This window comes from Corylus avellana, chromosome ca8 (assembly GCF_901000735.1).
Source record: "Corylus avellana chromosome ca8, CavTom2PMs-1.0".
NCBI classification, from domain to species: Eukaryota; Viridiplantae; Streptophyta; class Magnoliopsida; order Fagales; family Betulaceae; genus Corylus; species Corylus avellana.
This window is the reverse complement of record NC_081548.1, coordinates 7,504,620-7,521,274: the sequence shown is the minus strand read 5'-3', so window position 1 is coordinate 7,521,274 and position 16,655 is coordinate 7,504,620. Positions and strand designations below refer to the sequence as shown.

At 36.5% G+C, this 16,655-nt stretch overlaps 1 protein-coding gene across 1 annotated transcript; it reads right to left on the bottom strand.

The window, feature by feature from the left end:
• Positions 1 to 11,015: 11,015 nt before the first annotated feature.
• Positions 11,016 to 13,770, bottom strand: LOC132190610 (uncharacterized). The gene is made up of 2 exons (XM_059605648.1): positions 13,482 to 13,770; positions 11,016 to 13,310 (listed from the first exon to the last, which is right to left on the bottom strand). The coding sequence occupies exon 2, from the start codon at positions 12,822 to 12,824 to the stop codon at positions 11,562 to 11,564; it is 1,263 nt and encodes a 420-aa protein (XP_059461631.1). The 5' UTR covers positions 12,825 to 13,310; positions 13,482 to 13,770; the 3' UTR covers positions 11,016 to 11,561.
• Between the last annotated feature and the right edge of the window lie 2,885 nt (positions 13,771 to 16,655).

Sequence of the window (16,655 nt, the reverse complement as noted above, 5' to 3'; positions counted from 1 at the left end):
TCGCTCTCTCTTTTACTGAAGCGGTATTCTTTATAATCTTGTTGCTGGTGGAATTTCAAGTTATTCTTTAATAATTCAGAAGAAACTTAGATCAAGTGGCAGAGTAATGCTATACATCACTTCAAAGCTTATGTAATGTGATTTTTCATAGCATTAGTGTATGGAAATTGGCATTTTGGTTGGAAAAATTATGTCACATAAGCTTTGGAGGGACGGGGTGATGAATAGAATCATTTTTTCATGTACTCCAAAAAAAAAAAAAAAAAAAAATTGGGGGGTTAGGGGTGGAATTACATCACATGTACTTTCCAAGTAACTTGCATGATTGCACCGCCGTTTTAATATGAGGAAATTCAGTAGTTTGGTATAAGAATGTTATAATATTAATTAAATTATTATTTTTTTATTAGTTTAAACTTTTAAAATAAGTGATGATTTAAATGATTAAATCCCTTATTTTCTATTTGTCAAAGTTTTTTAGACAACCAGTAATTTAACATAATACAAATTTCTTAGCTTAACGGAGTATTTTTATACAAACATGCAAGTTCCTCAACAATTTTTAGAAAATGTTGTGGCCAGGAAGCAAATAAGTTGTATAACATTTTGTATTCTTTGTTTTGTGAATCAAAAGCATGTGAGAATTGCACCAGTGATTCTACTTTTCTTAAGATCTGCTAGTTGAATGAAAGGTGGATTTAAATCGCTACTATTTCATGTCTAAAGAGAATGGGCAGAAAAAAATTATAGGGGCCGTAAGAGGGTTTTTGTTCGAGCAGGGCTCCCCTGTCCAAACGAGCACCTGCTTGGATGGGCTTTCTGCTCGGACAAAGAGTCTCTGGTTAAACAGAAAAGCTTCATTTCACAAACTCATATCTAAAAGGAAAATGACAAAAATAATAACAAGAATCCCTTACAATTTTGGATCCCGTTAATGAAATGTCTGTTCCCTAAGTCTGTTGGCAGAATTTTAAATGCTAAGTTGAAAAAACATTACTTATTTATAAGTCATTGTTTTTTATTTATTTATTCTAAATTCTGAGTTAACTCAAACAAGTTGACCAAAATAATATGTCCAATTGAAACACGTTTGAGCTTGGTATGTTTTAATACAGTTCTCTATTGATTAAGCAGACAATTTCATTTCTTAGTTATAACAAACAATTCCAAAATTCATTAAGGATCTGTACCTTGTATCATCCATTGTCTCTTTTTTGTTTCGATATGTCTTATATTTTTCTCCCTCTGGTCGCTTAGGTTTTGTATTTCATAGTTGTCTTTGTAGAAGTGTGCTAATGGAAACTCTAGCCATCGCCTAAATTTAGGTTTAGAATAAGATAATAAGAAATGATATTTAGTAAATTATTATATGACTGTCATACAAATGAAATGACGTGAGAATGAAAATTAGCCCTTAATTTTTTTTTTACAAGCCCTTATTGATCTATAGACTGATTTTAATTGCCACGTCATCCTCATTGTACAACAATCGTATAACACTCTACTAAACAGCATTATTTTAAAGTAATATCTTGAGAATGGGCTTTATGTTGATGATGTATAACTTTTATGGGTTTGTCCTTAATTCATATTGATCTTTTCAAAAAGTTTATCGCAGCGCTAACTGGTCTGCACATAACCTTATTAGATTAGCTATCTACACTAATCAAAATGAAAGCATTCTCATTATCGCTCTGCCTTTGGTTATTATTGTACCTATTTATTGTTAGATTTATTTATAAAATTTATTTTATATCTAAAAGTTTTATGTTCATTTAATTGAAAGATTCCCCTCTTTCAAATCAATTTTGGAGGAAAAATCAAAACTTTGAAGTACATTGGCTAAATACAAAATGTCAACTAGTTTATAAAAAAATCCTTCTCATTTAACAACAAATTGAAGTGATGGAGAAAAGACCTAGCAACCAATGTCACGTGCAGGGGCAATGGACTTTGGGTGCTATGAGTCGCATTTAGCCTTCATATATTTTTGCTATGTTCTTTATATTTTTTCCAACATTAATGACATCAATCCTCCCCAGATTGTCACTCTCTCCACCTCTTTTTCTTTTTGTCTTCTCTTCATGTTTCGGTGTATGTTTTTTCTTGTTGTCTCTTTTGTTTATTTGACCAGGTTAAAATAAAAAATAAAAAGAGCCGTTTTTACTACTAATTCCTAAAGTTAAAGGGGTGGTAAAAGATAAGTTCTGAAGCAAATTAACCATTGCAGACAAAAAGAGGGTGTGAGGACCCAACAAACACCTGAAAACATAACCATTATAGTTTAAGAAAATAACGCGGGAAATGGATCTAAACAAATCCGGTCCCGTAGTTCCTCGACCGAAATGCCACATTTACAACGGTATGTAGTGCAAACCGAAGATTGGACTGCTGAACAAGGGGTGCGCTGAGGATGACTACGATGAGTCCACTGAGAAAGATCACCTAAACCACATTCATTGACAAAAGAGCATGCTCCGCGATAATTTCGTACAAAAAAGATAACCATTCCTACTTTATTGAGGAAGGAGGCGGAGGTGGACGCTATGAGGAAAGAACTAGAGCTGAAAACTAACATAGGAGGCAGGGTGTGTACCTCACACGCCGGTGGAGACAACGGCGCATGGACCCCATATGCCAGTGGATTGGCTGGTTGGCAGCGACACAAGGTGGATCTGAAGGCGGAGAAGCCAGTAAAAGGGCACGTACATGGCAGAGGGGTGGCGGTAAATCTAGATTTCATCTTCCTACAAAATAAGGGAGAAAAAGAGAAGATAGAAAGGAAAAGAGAAAATAAAAGTACAGATTTACTATCAATTCATTTTCCAAATCCTGCTGCAGCCGGACCAGCCTTTACTGTATGCTATAAATGACCTACAAATAGGAAGACAAAATTGATTTCATTGATCTCAGTACCTACCCCACTCACAGAATTTAAAGAACCCCTTTACTTCAGTGAAGGGGGAGCGAAGGCTCATTGGGAGAGAGCTTAGTTGGAAGAACCGTCCTCCAAGAAGAATCCATCAGTTTTTTATAACCAGAAAAATCAGAAACAGGCAGGATAAGAATCCATCAGTTTCTTTTTTTAATTTTTATAAGTAATAATGCATTAAAGAGCTCAGATGGGCGCAACTCAAATACACAAGAAGTATACAAGAAAGCGACTAAGTTGGGGAGAAAGAAAAAGAGAACATAAAAAGAAAATTAGGAAAATTGATCACTAGGGGTGCAAGCCAACCTGCAGTCCAAGTAAAAAACGTGTACAAAAAGCAATGAACACGGTCCTCAAGGTTATTCAACAAATCCTCGAAGCATCTAGCGTTCCTTTCATTCCATAAGCACCACATAAGACACAAGGGAGCCATCTTCCATACCGCAGCACTTCGAGATTTTCCACCCGACCACCAACTAGCAAGCATCTCCTTGACGCTTCTAAAAATAACCCAAACATGTTGAAACAAAAAAAGATAACATTCCACAAAATGCGTGCAACCCCACAGTGAAGAAAGAGATGATCCACAGACTCACCTCTCTTCCGAACATTATCCAAGATAAGAGATTTCCCAAGGGCGGTCAACCAAGCAAAAAACGCCACTCTTAAAGGAACCTTGGTGCGCCAAATACTTTTCCAAGGAAAATTGTTGGCCTCTTTAAGGACAAACTTACTATAAAAGGAGCGAACCTCAAACTTCCCTTTTCTAGATGGGATCCACCACATTCGGTCCTCCCCTTCCCCACGCAACGAGAGCGAATATAAGAGCGAGAATAAGGAGGCTAAGGCCATCTCCTCCCAATCATGAATTCTATGAGCAAAGGTAACATTCCAATGAACCATACCATTTATATACTCCCTGATATCCACAATGGAAGCAGCCTTATTGCTAGCAATACCCCTTGGACAAATATGAACATTTCCAAGGGGCCAACCTTCTAGCAATCTTCTCCAACATGTCTTTCCATATAGCCAAAAGCTTGAACGAAGCCCCTAGAGAAAGCCCCAGATACTTCAAAGGCAAAGAGCTGGTGCCACATCCCAGAATGCCAGCCAACTCACCTGCCTCACCCATACCTCCGACGGGGACCAAAACAGATTTGGCCCGATTTACTTTTAACCTAGAGACAGCATCGAAACCAACAAGAAGGGCTTTAATAAATCTAATTTGGTTAGGAGCAGCCCCACAAAAAACCAGCGTATCATCAACAAAAAGGAAGTGAGAAACAACAACCCGATTAGACTCTCTGGCACCCATATAAAATCCATTGATGAAACCCATGTTGATAGAAACATTAATCATCTTGCTGAACGTCTTCATAACCATGATGAACAAAAAAAGCAGAAGGGATTGCCTTATCTCACCCCACGCGAACTCTCAAAGAAACCGAAAGAAGAGCCATTGATCAAAACCGAGAACCGCACAAACGAGATACAATGCTCAATCCATAAGCACCATTTCTCACCAAAACCGCACCTTCTTAAACAATAATGAAAACCACATCTTCTTTATTGTATGCAATAAAGACATACAAAACTGAAAATAGGACACATTACAGATACAAGATTGGAACATTGTCCAATTGCAAACTATTGTCATTAATAATAAGAAAGAGGCACCCTTCCAACTTATTGCAAGCCGGTTTTCAAATATAAGTTTTATTTAAGGTTTGTATTATGATACCTTCGAAATGCCCCAATGGTGTAACACCGTCGACTTATTGGCCACCACCACGCTGAGTATGAGATTGAATGAGTTGTGACTTTGCGACCGAGTCTCAACAGGGACAACCTATTGACTGGATTAATATGTTTTGATATTATGTATGGGCATAATATTAAATCATTGAAAACCAAACGTTGAATGAAGCCACCGAAAGAGAGAGCTACCATCAACTATCCTAAACGTTGGCTACAGAGCGTGATAGTCTTAATTATCCCACGTTAATGAAGTACAATCTTAATTATATGTATACAAGATCTTGAGCACTCTCTTTATAAACCGGTTTTCAAATGTAAGTTTTACCTGCAATCTGTATCACATCCCCTTTAAACTGGGGAGTTCTAGGATTCAACTAAAGACAGGAGGATTTTGGAAAGTAAGCCCTACCTCCTCAAATACATTTTTCAAAAGTTTGTTTCTCTTGCACCAGGAATAATCAGCATAAGATAAATTACAACCTTTTACAGGGTTCACCACCCCCACTAAAATCCAGGGCCTAGTCCCATTCATTGCATGCAAAGCTCCGGTTTCCTACTCATTGGCTGCATATTGAATGCAGCCGCATGAACTGACAGAAGACAAGCCCACATGAACTGAATGCACCATATAAGACATGCAGACATGGCAATTCTGTCAGAGTTTCACTGGCTCACAAGCTCTGCATCAGTCGGAAGCAGATACTCAAGCCAACAGAAATCATGGCGGATACGTAGAACACAAATGCAAAGCAGATATCAGGCAATCAGACCTGGCATTCTGTCTGGTGCATCGATACCCGTATGGCCTATCACAGAAAAGAGAATACAAACAATTAAAGCTCAAGACTTTATCTAAGACTAATGCTACTTTTTATACTAGCTGATATAAAGTGTTTTAAGTAGCTTCCTGTATCAGTCACATACAAAAAACAAATGAAAGACTTAAAACAAAACGAATGTAAAGAATAATATCACTCTTCATCCAATCCTGCAAATTAGCTTGACTTGGGGTAATACGATTCCTCATTGCCAAAAGAAAACAGCTGCCTCAGCAATGTCCGAAGACAGATGTAAGCCTTTAACTAGTAGGAAACCATTGTTACCATAAGTAATTATTTCTTGAAAAAAATTATCCAGAAGTAAATAGCAGCGTTATCTTAGTCACTGCATATTTGGCTCCACCTGCAACTGTTACATTGCATATGGCCATCGCTACTGCTGCTTGTAGGCAGGTTGCCTTTTCAGTTCAATCTTGATGTTCGCACCAATTAGCACCGCGACCTAATAACCCACTTCGAAAACTCATCCAACAAGTATTTCAACAAATATCATTGAAAGCCCTCAAAGATCTAACACTGCTGCAATTGACTCCAGATATTTCCCAAGTGTCTCATTTATCCAACTAAAACCAGCGAACACAATAGCTACAAAGGTAATGTAGCCCACATATGATAGCTCTACAACTGGGAATTCTAAAAGATTACCTGTACCAAAATTCTAGTGGATGGCCAGCAACACCAATTACTTCAGCAACAACCACTTAGAAACTGGAGCATCAGCAGAACTCTTTGTTTCCCGGTCTTTCTTTGGTCTGCTGAAGTGAAACCTCCTGCAACATACATAGGTTGTAAAGCAAGTATTGAGGATGATAAGGTGGCATCAGGAAGTCGCTCAAATCACTCACCCACATTCCATGTCAAGTTTATGACCACCATATTTCAGCTGTTTGTATAGATTACAAGTTGCCTTCAATTCTGCTCCAAGGGGGCTGGGCCACTTCTGATAATAATTCCCAGCACACCCTTTTTCAAGGACATTGCCAAAACAAACCGTCGAAATAACAAGGATTATATCCACAAGCAATATTTTTTAAATGTCACGGAAAAATTGAAGAAAAGATCACTAATTCCATTCTGTATAGAGATCTTTGTCTCTAAGCAAAGGCTTGCCAATAGAAGATGTGCTACAACAGTACTACAAGTTTATTTCCTTCAAACGTCAAGCATTCTTGTACTTCTCATTCACTTTTCATCAGATTCTGACCAATGGCGCAATTAGGTGGGCCTCCCCTGTCACCTATGCTGGCTACCTGCTCAAAGTTCTAACCATACAATTGTTAACTAGCAGAATGCCGGTACAAAAGACATCTTCAATTCCTCAAGCAAGTAGACTATTGTTTTAACCATAATGGCCAAAAGAATTCTTTCAACAAAGATGTGAATTAGGAAGGATTCCCCCCAAACACACACACAAAAATGGGTAAAGAGAATGTGATAAATCAGTCTACACAAATTACCACATATATCTAATGAATATGCCAATAAGTTCCTACTAACAGTCATTGCTTTCCCCATTAAATGTAAATAGCCAAATGTTTTCTATGATGCAGTCATCCAGATAAAATATATTATAGTTACTGAACCAGATTACCCACGCCACCTCTACGTTTTGCATGATAAGTAGTTAAAGTAAGCTAATGAAAATGTAAATACTCAGCAGGCTTAACCAATCTATGAGCTTCTAAATCATATCTTAGAAGCAAAGGCATTGAGGAAACAGCTGCTATTGACAATATATATAACTACAAATAGAACACTATTTTCCCATTATAAGTGGCAATTTCCAGTTGTGTTTGGAATGTCCTCAAGTCAACTGAAAACAGAAATCGAGTAAAATCTCACTTTTTCATAATATATAGGACTGAGGTCCTCAGCAAATGGAGAGTCCAAGGATTGCAGGAAGAAGATGAAGTCAGAAAATTATTGAACAATTCTATTTCTTTCAGATACCAAGCATTCTTGTGCGTTTTTTCCCTTTTGAGATTCGCAGAAAGCCTGCACAATATGATGGCTCTTCACGGGATAATTGCTTGAAAGTCCACCATATATTAAGCACGCCCTGAGAGACCTAGAAGTGTCAGCACACAACTGAAACTACTCACTGAAACAACAGACTAAATAAAAAAGAAGTTCAATGCCAAATGATTAAAAAGAAGGATGCCATTGCAACAAAGACGCGCAACAGAGACTAATAAATGAGAAATTAAGCATGAACCTTTCAATAAAACACTCAGCATACTGCACTGCTTCAAACCCAGAGAAATATACTTGACTTTTTTGTTCCTGGCCTTAAACTAAAGAATAACTTATGATATCTACGCTTTGTAGCACAGATGCAACATACTACCCGAGGTAGTGATCCATGGAAACTTTTACAGCAAAAAGGATTGAAAATTGGAGATGAAACGAGGAAAGATCAAAAAGGATACACATGCAGGATACCAGTTAGAAGCTACCCAACTTTTAAATTGTGACTACATATCTTAATAAACTAAATCAGATCATTTTCACATATCTTCTACGAAACGTGAAAAGATTCCATGAAAACTTCAAATGCTTTTTTTCAATCAACATCCACTACTTTTTCATTCAATTACGAATTTCTACTCATCTTATTCATAACAGTTGCCCTCTTAATCCAATTCCATTTTTTTTTCAAATGAAGAATAATAACCAAAAGCAGGTGTTACAAAGGATTCAAATGTTGCCCCGGCAAACTGGTTATTTGAGATTCCCAAATCTTAAACACCACACATCAAGATCACTCTCAGACTCCTTGTTATGGCATCGACACAACAAAGACAGCAAAATACAAGAACATTTATGCAACCACAATTTTTTGCATGATAAATGGTTATAGTAAGCTAGACAAAACACACAGAGAATGACTACAAGGAGACCTTCGGAAATAATCCTACGCTGTAGGATCTGTAAGTAGCATAATTACCATAAAAATATTACTCGTACAGTTCATGAGCACATTAGTAATAAGATATTACAGTTGCATATGGAAACTCAAAATTACTTTCAATTTAAAAATTCATTTACCAGGCGAAAAAATAAATAAATAAAAAAGAAAGAAGGAAAGAAAGAAAGAAGAAAAATTCACATATAAACCATCTGGGAGAATATAATGGGCACCAGAATGTCATTAACAGTATAAATGAATTTCCCAATTTAAAAAACACATACATCGCATAATGCAGATTTTTGCATATAACTTTACTCCTTACCAAGCTAGACAACAGTATAATTTCAGCACCTTCTCAGAGATTTTTATTTATTTTTGATAAGTAATGTTGTATATATCAAAAAGCGTAAGAAGCCCAAGATTTGTAATGACGGTAGAAGACAGCCAACAAAAATGCTGAACATACAACAACGCAATCAGAAATGGGATTTGTGTTAAATAAATTCCCAACTGTCAAGAGGCTTCACAGCACCAATAAGGCTTATGCTTCCAGTTGAAACCCTCTAGCCTCAATTTGCAACCGACGGCGCATTATTTGAAAGTGAGTCACCGGGTCATCATGGACATAAGAAGAGAACTGGCTGCATCAACAAAGTTTAATAAAAGTCAACAAGCCCCTTAAAGCAGAACATACTGATCCAACACTGCTTAGGACAAAACCAATATGTCTGGATCTACTGTACAATGAACTTGTGCGCAGAAGTTTAGCCAAAATGCTCCAGATGTTGCCCCGGAAAAAACAAGAAATCAAGCAAAAGACTTCTGCAGACCTTACCCAATTTTGCATATGCAGCTATCTTTTTTGCCAGATTCAATTAGCCTGGTGCTATTTCAGCTTGTGTGCAGACCTTGCTCCAACCAACTCAAAGCAGGACCTGAACAACCACTTACAGAACACATCCATCATTTAATGAACATATGAGCACGGTCCATGGAACCTCCTGAAGGCCCAGCACTGCTTATATCTGCTGTACATCCCTCGGGATCTCTACATCATACAATCCCTTTTCCTTTTTTGTTACCAAATACATAAGACAAGTACAGTTGCTGGCCACAGAGAAAGCTTTCTGGGCAAGACATAGGAGCTGAGCAAAATGGAATCTGAAGATATGACAATTGAATTCAGGTGGTTGGCCTGCATCACTTCATCCACATCTTCAACAATAGCGTCTTTGGTTTGATCTTTCCTACTTTGAAAAGGTTGCATCTGATGATTTCTTCATTGTTGATCTTTCTACGAGTAACTGAAACCAAACCTCCATCATTCTCAGGTTGGGTTGTGCAAGTCCTTGAACCTAATACACATCCTCAAAAAGGCACATCAAACCCTAATCTTTCATTTTAAATTTATCCTCCCTGTTACGACCAACAAGAACTTTTTTGTAAATTGAATATACAGGAGACTGGTTAATAATAAAAAGTAAGAATTTCCATTGCTATAAAAGCTTTCACTGGATGGCTCAACCAACGCTTGCTACCTGCTAAATATTTTTTGTATAGTTTGCTTCCATATATTGAAACTGGTAAAGTTTTTTTTTTTTAAGTAACTGGCAAAGTACGATAACTCATGAGAAAGAACAAAACTGATCAAAAATTTTAGAAAACAAGACATGTTTGGAGAAAAGGTGTGTCAAAGTTCACAAGATCAGTGAGTTGATCATAAGGATATTAGTATAATGGAGATATACTCAATATTCCAAGCAATGATAAATGAAACAAACCATTAAGCATGAGCCCCTCCATAAACTGTATTAGAGTGCTTTGCCAGCTTCAGATCCACATAAGTATACAAAACAGCAGTCGAGAGGCAAAAACTCACTTATCAGTAGGAAGACTGAATCAGAGTAAGCAATAATGTGACAATCACACTGATCTTCAGCCCAACATCACATCACATATAACATATTGATATGCATAAATTTTTAAAAGATAAACAGATCTGCACAAGTTAGGAACCATATAGACATGGCAATGAGCTAAGTCAACTAAAGTTGATTGATTTCTTTATTTTATTTTTTGTGGTAAAACTAATGCCCATTGCTTTTTTTCCCCTTCAATATTGTTTTACCAATTTTTCCCCATCATAGTTTTTTAAGTAAAACTAGCAATGAGCTGAGTCAACCAATTTCATGAGTTTCAAGTTTTTTTATCATAATAAATAACTACATTAATCCAATCCGAGGCTATGAATTCAATATGATACATTGACCTGCCAGCTATCCTAGATCAGTAAAAATCAATCAGAGACATGAAAATTGGTTTTGGACTCCAAGCCTTTGAGAGCAATATATATCCTTTTGAATGGTAAAACAGAGTGAGAAACAGAGTAGCTTCCTAGCATCCACTAATTTCATCATATGCAAAAAAGAAAAGATATGTCACCACTGCTATTTGCAAGACAAAATAGTGACAATGACGGTCATAAATGTCCATTCGAACAACACTGTGAGGGAAGACACATTAGCAGCAGGATGTTCAGGTGTCATTTGGTTAGAACTATGATGTCAAACCATTAAGGAGATAATAATGGATGTTAATGTGTTATTGATATTCAAATTCCAATTAATTCTCAGAGTCTAACATTACATACAGAGCATTACTGCAGCTCTTACACAAGTGAATTTTTTACCTTTCACCAAGCTACACAACAGTATCCCTGCAAAACTCTCTTAGTTTTTCCTCTGCAATGGCTGTAAATTACAGGAAATGCTTGAGATCTGTAGAGATGGCAAATACAGCCAAGATCAATGCTAAAGATACAACAGAGCAACCAATCATGGGCATTCCATTTGAATGTGCCACTTGCTTGGTTGCAGTTAAATAATTTCCTGACCAGTCCAGGCTCTGCAGCAGGCAAGTACAGACATTTTGATGCTCAAGCCCACAATTGATTTGCAAGGCCAGAGCTTCAACCAACTGGGAGGAATCTCGTTTATCCTGGAAGTAAGAACAGAACTGAGTGCATCAATTATCTCCAACAACAGTCGCTCGCCCCCCTTTGCACCAGAACGTACAAAGCCATCCACGGTTTGAAAAAGCAGGTCCTTGTAGGGAGGTTTCATTCTTCAAATGCCTGCATATTAATTTTCTCCAGCAGCAATGGCCAATCTTCCCCAAGCTGCTGAGGATTCAGCTCCATGGCAACTTTAAAATCAAGCAAAGATATTGAGCCCTGGGGTCTTTGCTCCTGCATAACTTCCACAGGCCCACCACTACTCTGCATATGTACATGATTACTTGGCCACATGCCATTGATAATTTTGCCTTGAGTCAGCTGCTTGTGGACAGTGTGCTTTTTTGGCTCATGTGTAGACCGTACTCCCACCAACTCAACACAAGACCTGATTAACCGCTTCAAGTACACATCCAACATATTATTCAACATATTAGCACATTCCATAGAAACGCCTCCAAGGGCCTGTGCTGCTGAAATCTGCTCCATGCGTTTTCTCAGAGTCTCCGTATCAGACAATCCACCACTATCGTAACAACTACCAAAATCACCACTGCTACCCAATGGCATAACTTTGCGGGACCCACCTACACTAGCTGAGCAAAACGGAATCCCAAGGGGTGCAAGTAGAGGACTTCTATAGAAACTCGTGCGGTTTGACTGCTCCACCTCTTCCCCATCTTCAATAACAGCTACTGCATTCTGATCTTTACCATGTATCCTTGGCTTTTCGGCAGGCCGCTGAACAGCACCCTCCCTTTCATTCTCATGTAGCTCAGCAACTGCTTGAAGATGCTGCCCCGGTCTCTGATAATCAAATGGAGTCAAATCACCATTTTCCATATTAACCTTACTATTGCTATCTTCTGCTCCCATGGATTGATGTGAGACACACTCGACCTTGCAATTTGGTCCAAGTGGACTTGGCCTATCCCTGAGCTTCCTATCACGTATCCCAGACCTACCCTTTCGTGGGGACACTGGCAGAACACCATTCGACCAAACTGGTACATTTTGATTCTGATTCGGAAAAACAGCCCCACCTTGTTCATGCACATCCTCCCCAACAGGAGAACTGTTTGGAGCTTGTATCACAGATTTTTGAGGACCTGGTAAATAAATTGGTGGCGGGGTCTTGGCTTGGCATGCATTCTTCAAGATTGAAATAATGAACTGATTGTGCAGTGGAAGATTCTCTCTCCCAAAAGCCCGAATGCAAAAACTTTCAAATTGACTCTTGCCCAATTTGTCACTCAAAAACCTATTCAAGTGAGAAAAGTACAATTTCGCCTTATTAACCCCAAGCTTCTTCACTATCTGAGCTTTCAAGTCAACCAAATCAATTCTCGAGCTCTGCTGAGGTTGCATTTCTCGAGAAACAGATTCATACACCGTCTGCAGAATCACAAACCCCCCCAGTAACCCCAATTCAACCCAAATTACAGTTATTTCTGTTTCCAAACGACCCAAAAATTTCCCTCCCACATATCATTCAATGCGCATCCAACGAATCACAAAAACCCCCGAAAACCCCAATTCCCAACCGTATTACCAGTATTCTTATTTCCAAACAACCCTGAATTCACCGACCCACAAACCATACAATGCAAACCCAAATCTCATCTTCTCGAACCCAAAACCCTAGAGATCAAACCCACCACGGAGCTCACAAAATCCCACCGAATCAAGCTCAATTCATTGAAAACCATGCCCAATCAAAACCCTAAGTTTGAATCACCAAACTTTGGGTCAAACGGCACCGTGCCTTCTCACGCACTTCACGAACCACAAAATTGCACCACAGCACCAATCAAAATCCCCCCATTCTTTTCCCGAAATTCAAAAAGCTTCAAACTTCAAAACCCGAAATTTGAAGTTGAACAAAAGAGATCAGCGAGTTCAGCAAATTGAGTTTGGTGGGAACATAGCAGAGAAATCGAATTGCAGAGAAATGAAGCACAATGAAGAGCAAAAACTACGCTTGAGAGTATGGGAAAGAGGGTTAGAGATTTATTGAGCTCTGACCTTTCGAAGAACTCGACGAATTGCAGAGAAATCGAACCTGAGTGACTGGAGGGTCCGAATCTTCGAAGCTTCGGCTCTCGCTCTCGCTCGCGCTCTTCTTCTATTTTTCTTTTTCAATTTTATTTTTTTCACTTCCGCGCATTATTTCTTTTTTTCTTTTCTTTTTTTCTTTTTTGTGGGCTTTTACTGATTTTATATTTGAGCTTTGCTCTGTGCAGCTCGATCGCTGCTCTCTCTCTGTCTTTCTCTCTTTCTTTCTTTCTTTCTCTCTCCCCGCTCTCTTCTTTCTCGGGTTGCTCTCACGAGGTCCGGCCTTGTAATGTTTTTTTTTTTAAAAAAAAAAACATTATTTAATTTTTTTTTGGTGCTTGTTTGTGTTTTTTATATTTATTTATTTTATTTTTTGAATATTTCTTTTTATTTATGGATTATTGCTTCTTCTTTTTTTCTTTTTTTGTTTTTTTAGGCTACTTGTATCACAATTTGAAATTATTTGACAATGTGAAGTCAAGTTCTTTTTTTTTTTTCTTTTTTTCTTTCTTTCTTTCTTTCTTTAGCAATATTTTGGATGACTTGAACCAATTAGCTCAAAACACAGAAAAATGATAAATAGGCTCGTTGGAGGGAGTCATGACATCCAATAGCTATCTCGAGTGAGCCGAAAACTTTCAAAATACACAGACTGTATTATAATACCAATATAAACCCCTTTCATTTATTAGCAAATGCCATTAAATAATAAAAATAGTCTTAAGGTGATAGATGTCTACAATAAATAGAACATTATCACTTAATTCCTATATATTCTAATAAAATATTACTACTCGTGAGGACTCTTATTGATAACTATGATAACTCCTACCATTATCTACAATTCTCTAAATAATATCTCTTATTATTAGGATCGTATCATTGGAAGTCCATCCCACATAGCCACACTAAAACTTAATCTTTTATTTTCTTATATTTAAATTTGACAAAGAAGTTAAATAGTCTTAAGGTGATAGATGTCTACAATAAATAGAACATTATCACTTAATTCCTATATATTCTAATAAAATACTACTACTCGTCATGACTCTTATTGATAACTCCTACCATTATCTACAATTCTCTAAATAATATCTCTAATTATTAGGATCGTATCATTGGAAATCCATCCCACATAGCCACACTAAAATTTAATCTTTTATTTTCTTATATTTAAATTTGCCAAAGAAGTTAGATGGAAGGGATTTTAAAATGGTATCATGTGAACTTAAAAAATAAATGGATAAGATTTTTTGTCCAAATTGAAAAATAAAAATAAAAATGCATCCTATAATTAATTAGTCAGGTAATAGTAATGGGTCCTATTGTAAAATTCAATCTTACCATGATTTATATAAATCATCAAAAGCAAAAAAATAACATTATACTCTACTGTTATAATTATACTTATCTACACCATAGGGCTGCAAATGCAAACAATCTAAGTTGTTTATGAATAGTTTGGATTCAACTCGGGTTCAGTTAATTTACTAAATGAATTGAACTTGAATAGAAATTTAAGTTTGTTTATTAAATGAGTCAAACTCGTATAAGTACGAGCTTATATAAATTTGTATAATTTTATTTTTATTAATTTTCTAATATTATTTTTAACTTTCAATTTAATACATTGTACGCGAAGGCAGGGCCAAAGTTTCATTTTGGTAGGAGTGTTAATACAGTTATGATTAGTGGTTATAGGCAAAAACCGCTAACTTTAACAGCTTTAACGGTTATTAAATTTCATTAACCGCAACCGTAACTGCCTAGCGGTTAGTGGTTAGCTACTAACCACCGGTTAGCGGTTAGTAAAACATGTAACGGCCCGCTATAATTGCTTTTTCAAAATTGAGTTTTTTTTTTGTTTTTTTGGATTTTTTGGCCTTTCTCAAGATAAACATATAACCAATTTTTAGTTTTGGGCTTTTTTTTTTTGGATCATTGTAGCATTTTTACCTCATTTGCTTTTTTTGCATTTTTAGTGTCTTCTTGGGCCAAATTGCTGTAAAAAGAGCCCATATTGATCTTCATTTTTTTTTTTTTGTTTTTTTTTTTTAATTTGGAATTAAGGATAAATTTGAAATTTTATAAAAAAGTCAGGGGCATAAAATCTGATGGAGGGGTTCAAATTGACTGCAGTTGAAAGTTCAGCGGTTCAAATTGAGAAGTTTTGAAGTTTGGGGGCTTGTTAAATCGCATGGTAATTCAGGGATGTAAAGTGAAGTTACCCCTAAAAAAAGGGAAGAAAAAAAAAATGCAAGTTATACAACATTTAGTCATTTACCAATGTTTTAACAATGATTTGAATGCAGACTTAAACACAACATATAAATAAAATTTAACAATCCGTGTGGGTTAACTCTTACACAACATATGATACAAATAAAATTTCAACAATCCTTGTACACAACATACTCCCATTTGGTCCTCTAGCAAAAACCTGTGGAGATCACAACAAGAAAGCTTATAAACTTAACATAATAATATTAAGGCACAAAGCATGTACAAATGTGAAATGTGCTTAATAATATTATGACAATTCAAAAAACGATAACCTTCATTACTAACAAACTTCTATGCAAAAGATGAATCGGCCATTAAACTTGAAGGTTGAGGCATATCTACAATAGAGCAAGCTAAATGAAAAAAAAAAAAAAAAAATTAAAATGAATTAATAAATAATGAAAAGTAAAGTGAATTTGCAAATAACTAATTTATTAACATTTACCTAGCTTATCAAAGCCTGCCAAAATCTTTTCCAACTCCTCGTCGCTCTAATCTCTATCTCACCATCGTCTATCCTTAGCCAAAAACATTAGAGTGATATCAAACCCCATCATGCTTGATTTATATGCCTCCCATAAAATTCTAATAATCAACTCAACTAAGGCCTTATTTTAATCAATTACTTTACACTAAAACACCCAAAGTTATAATATTCTTATCACTTTAGAATCATCCGACTACAATTAATAGCTTAAGAAGTTTGTCTAGCCATATTATCACTCTCTTCCTAAGCCATTTAATGTAGCAACTTATTCCCAATATAAAATGCTTAGAAACATTTACAACAATCACTCTTTATCATATGACATATTAGCACCTAAACCCAATAAGCACCAACTTCCATGGATCACATAATAA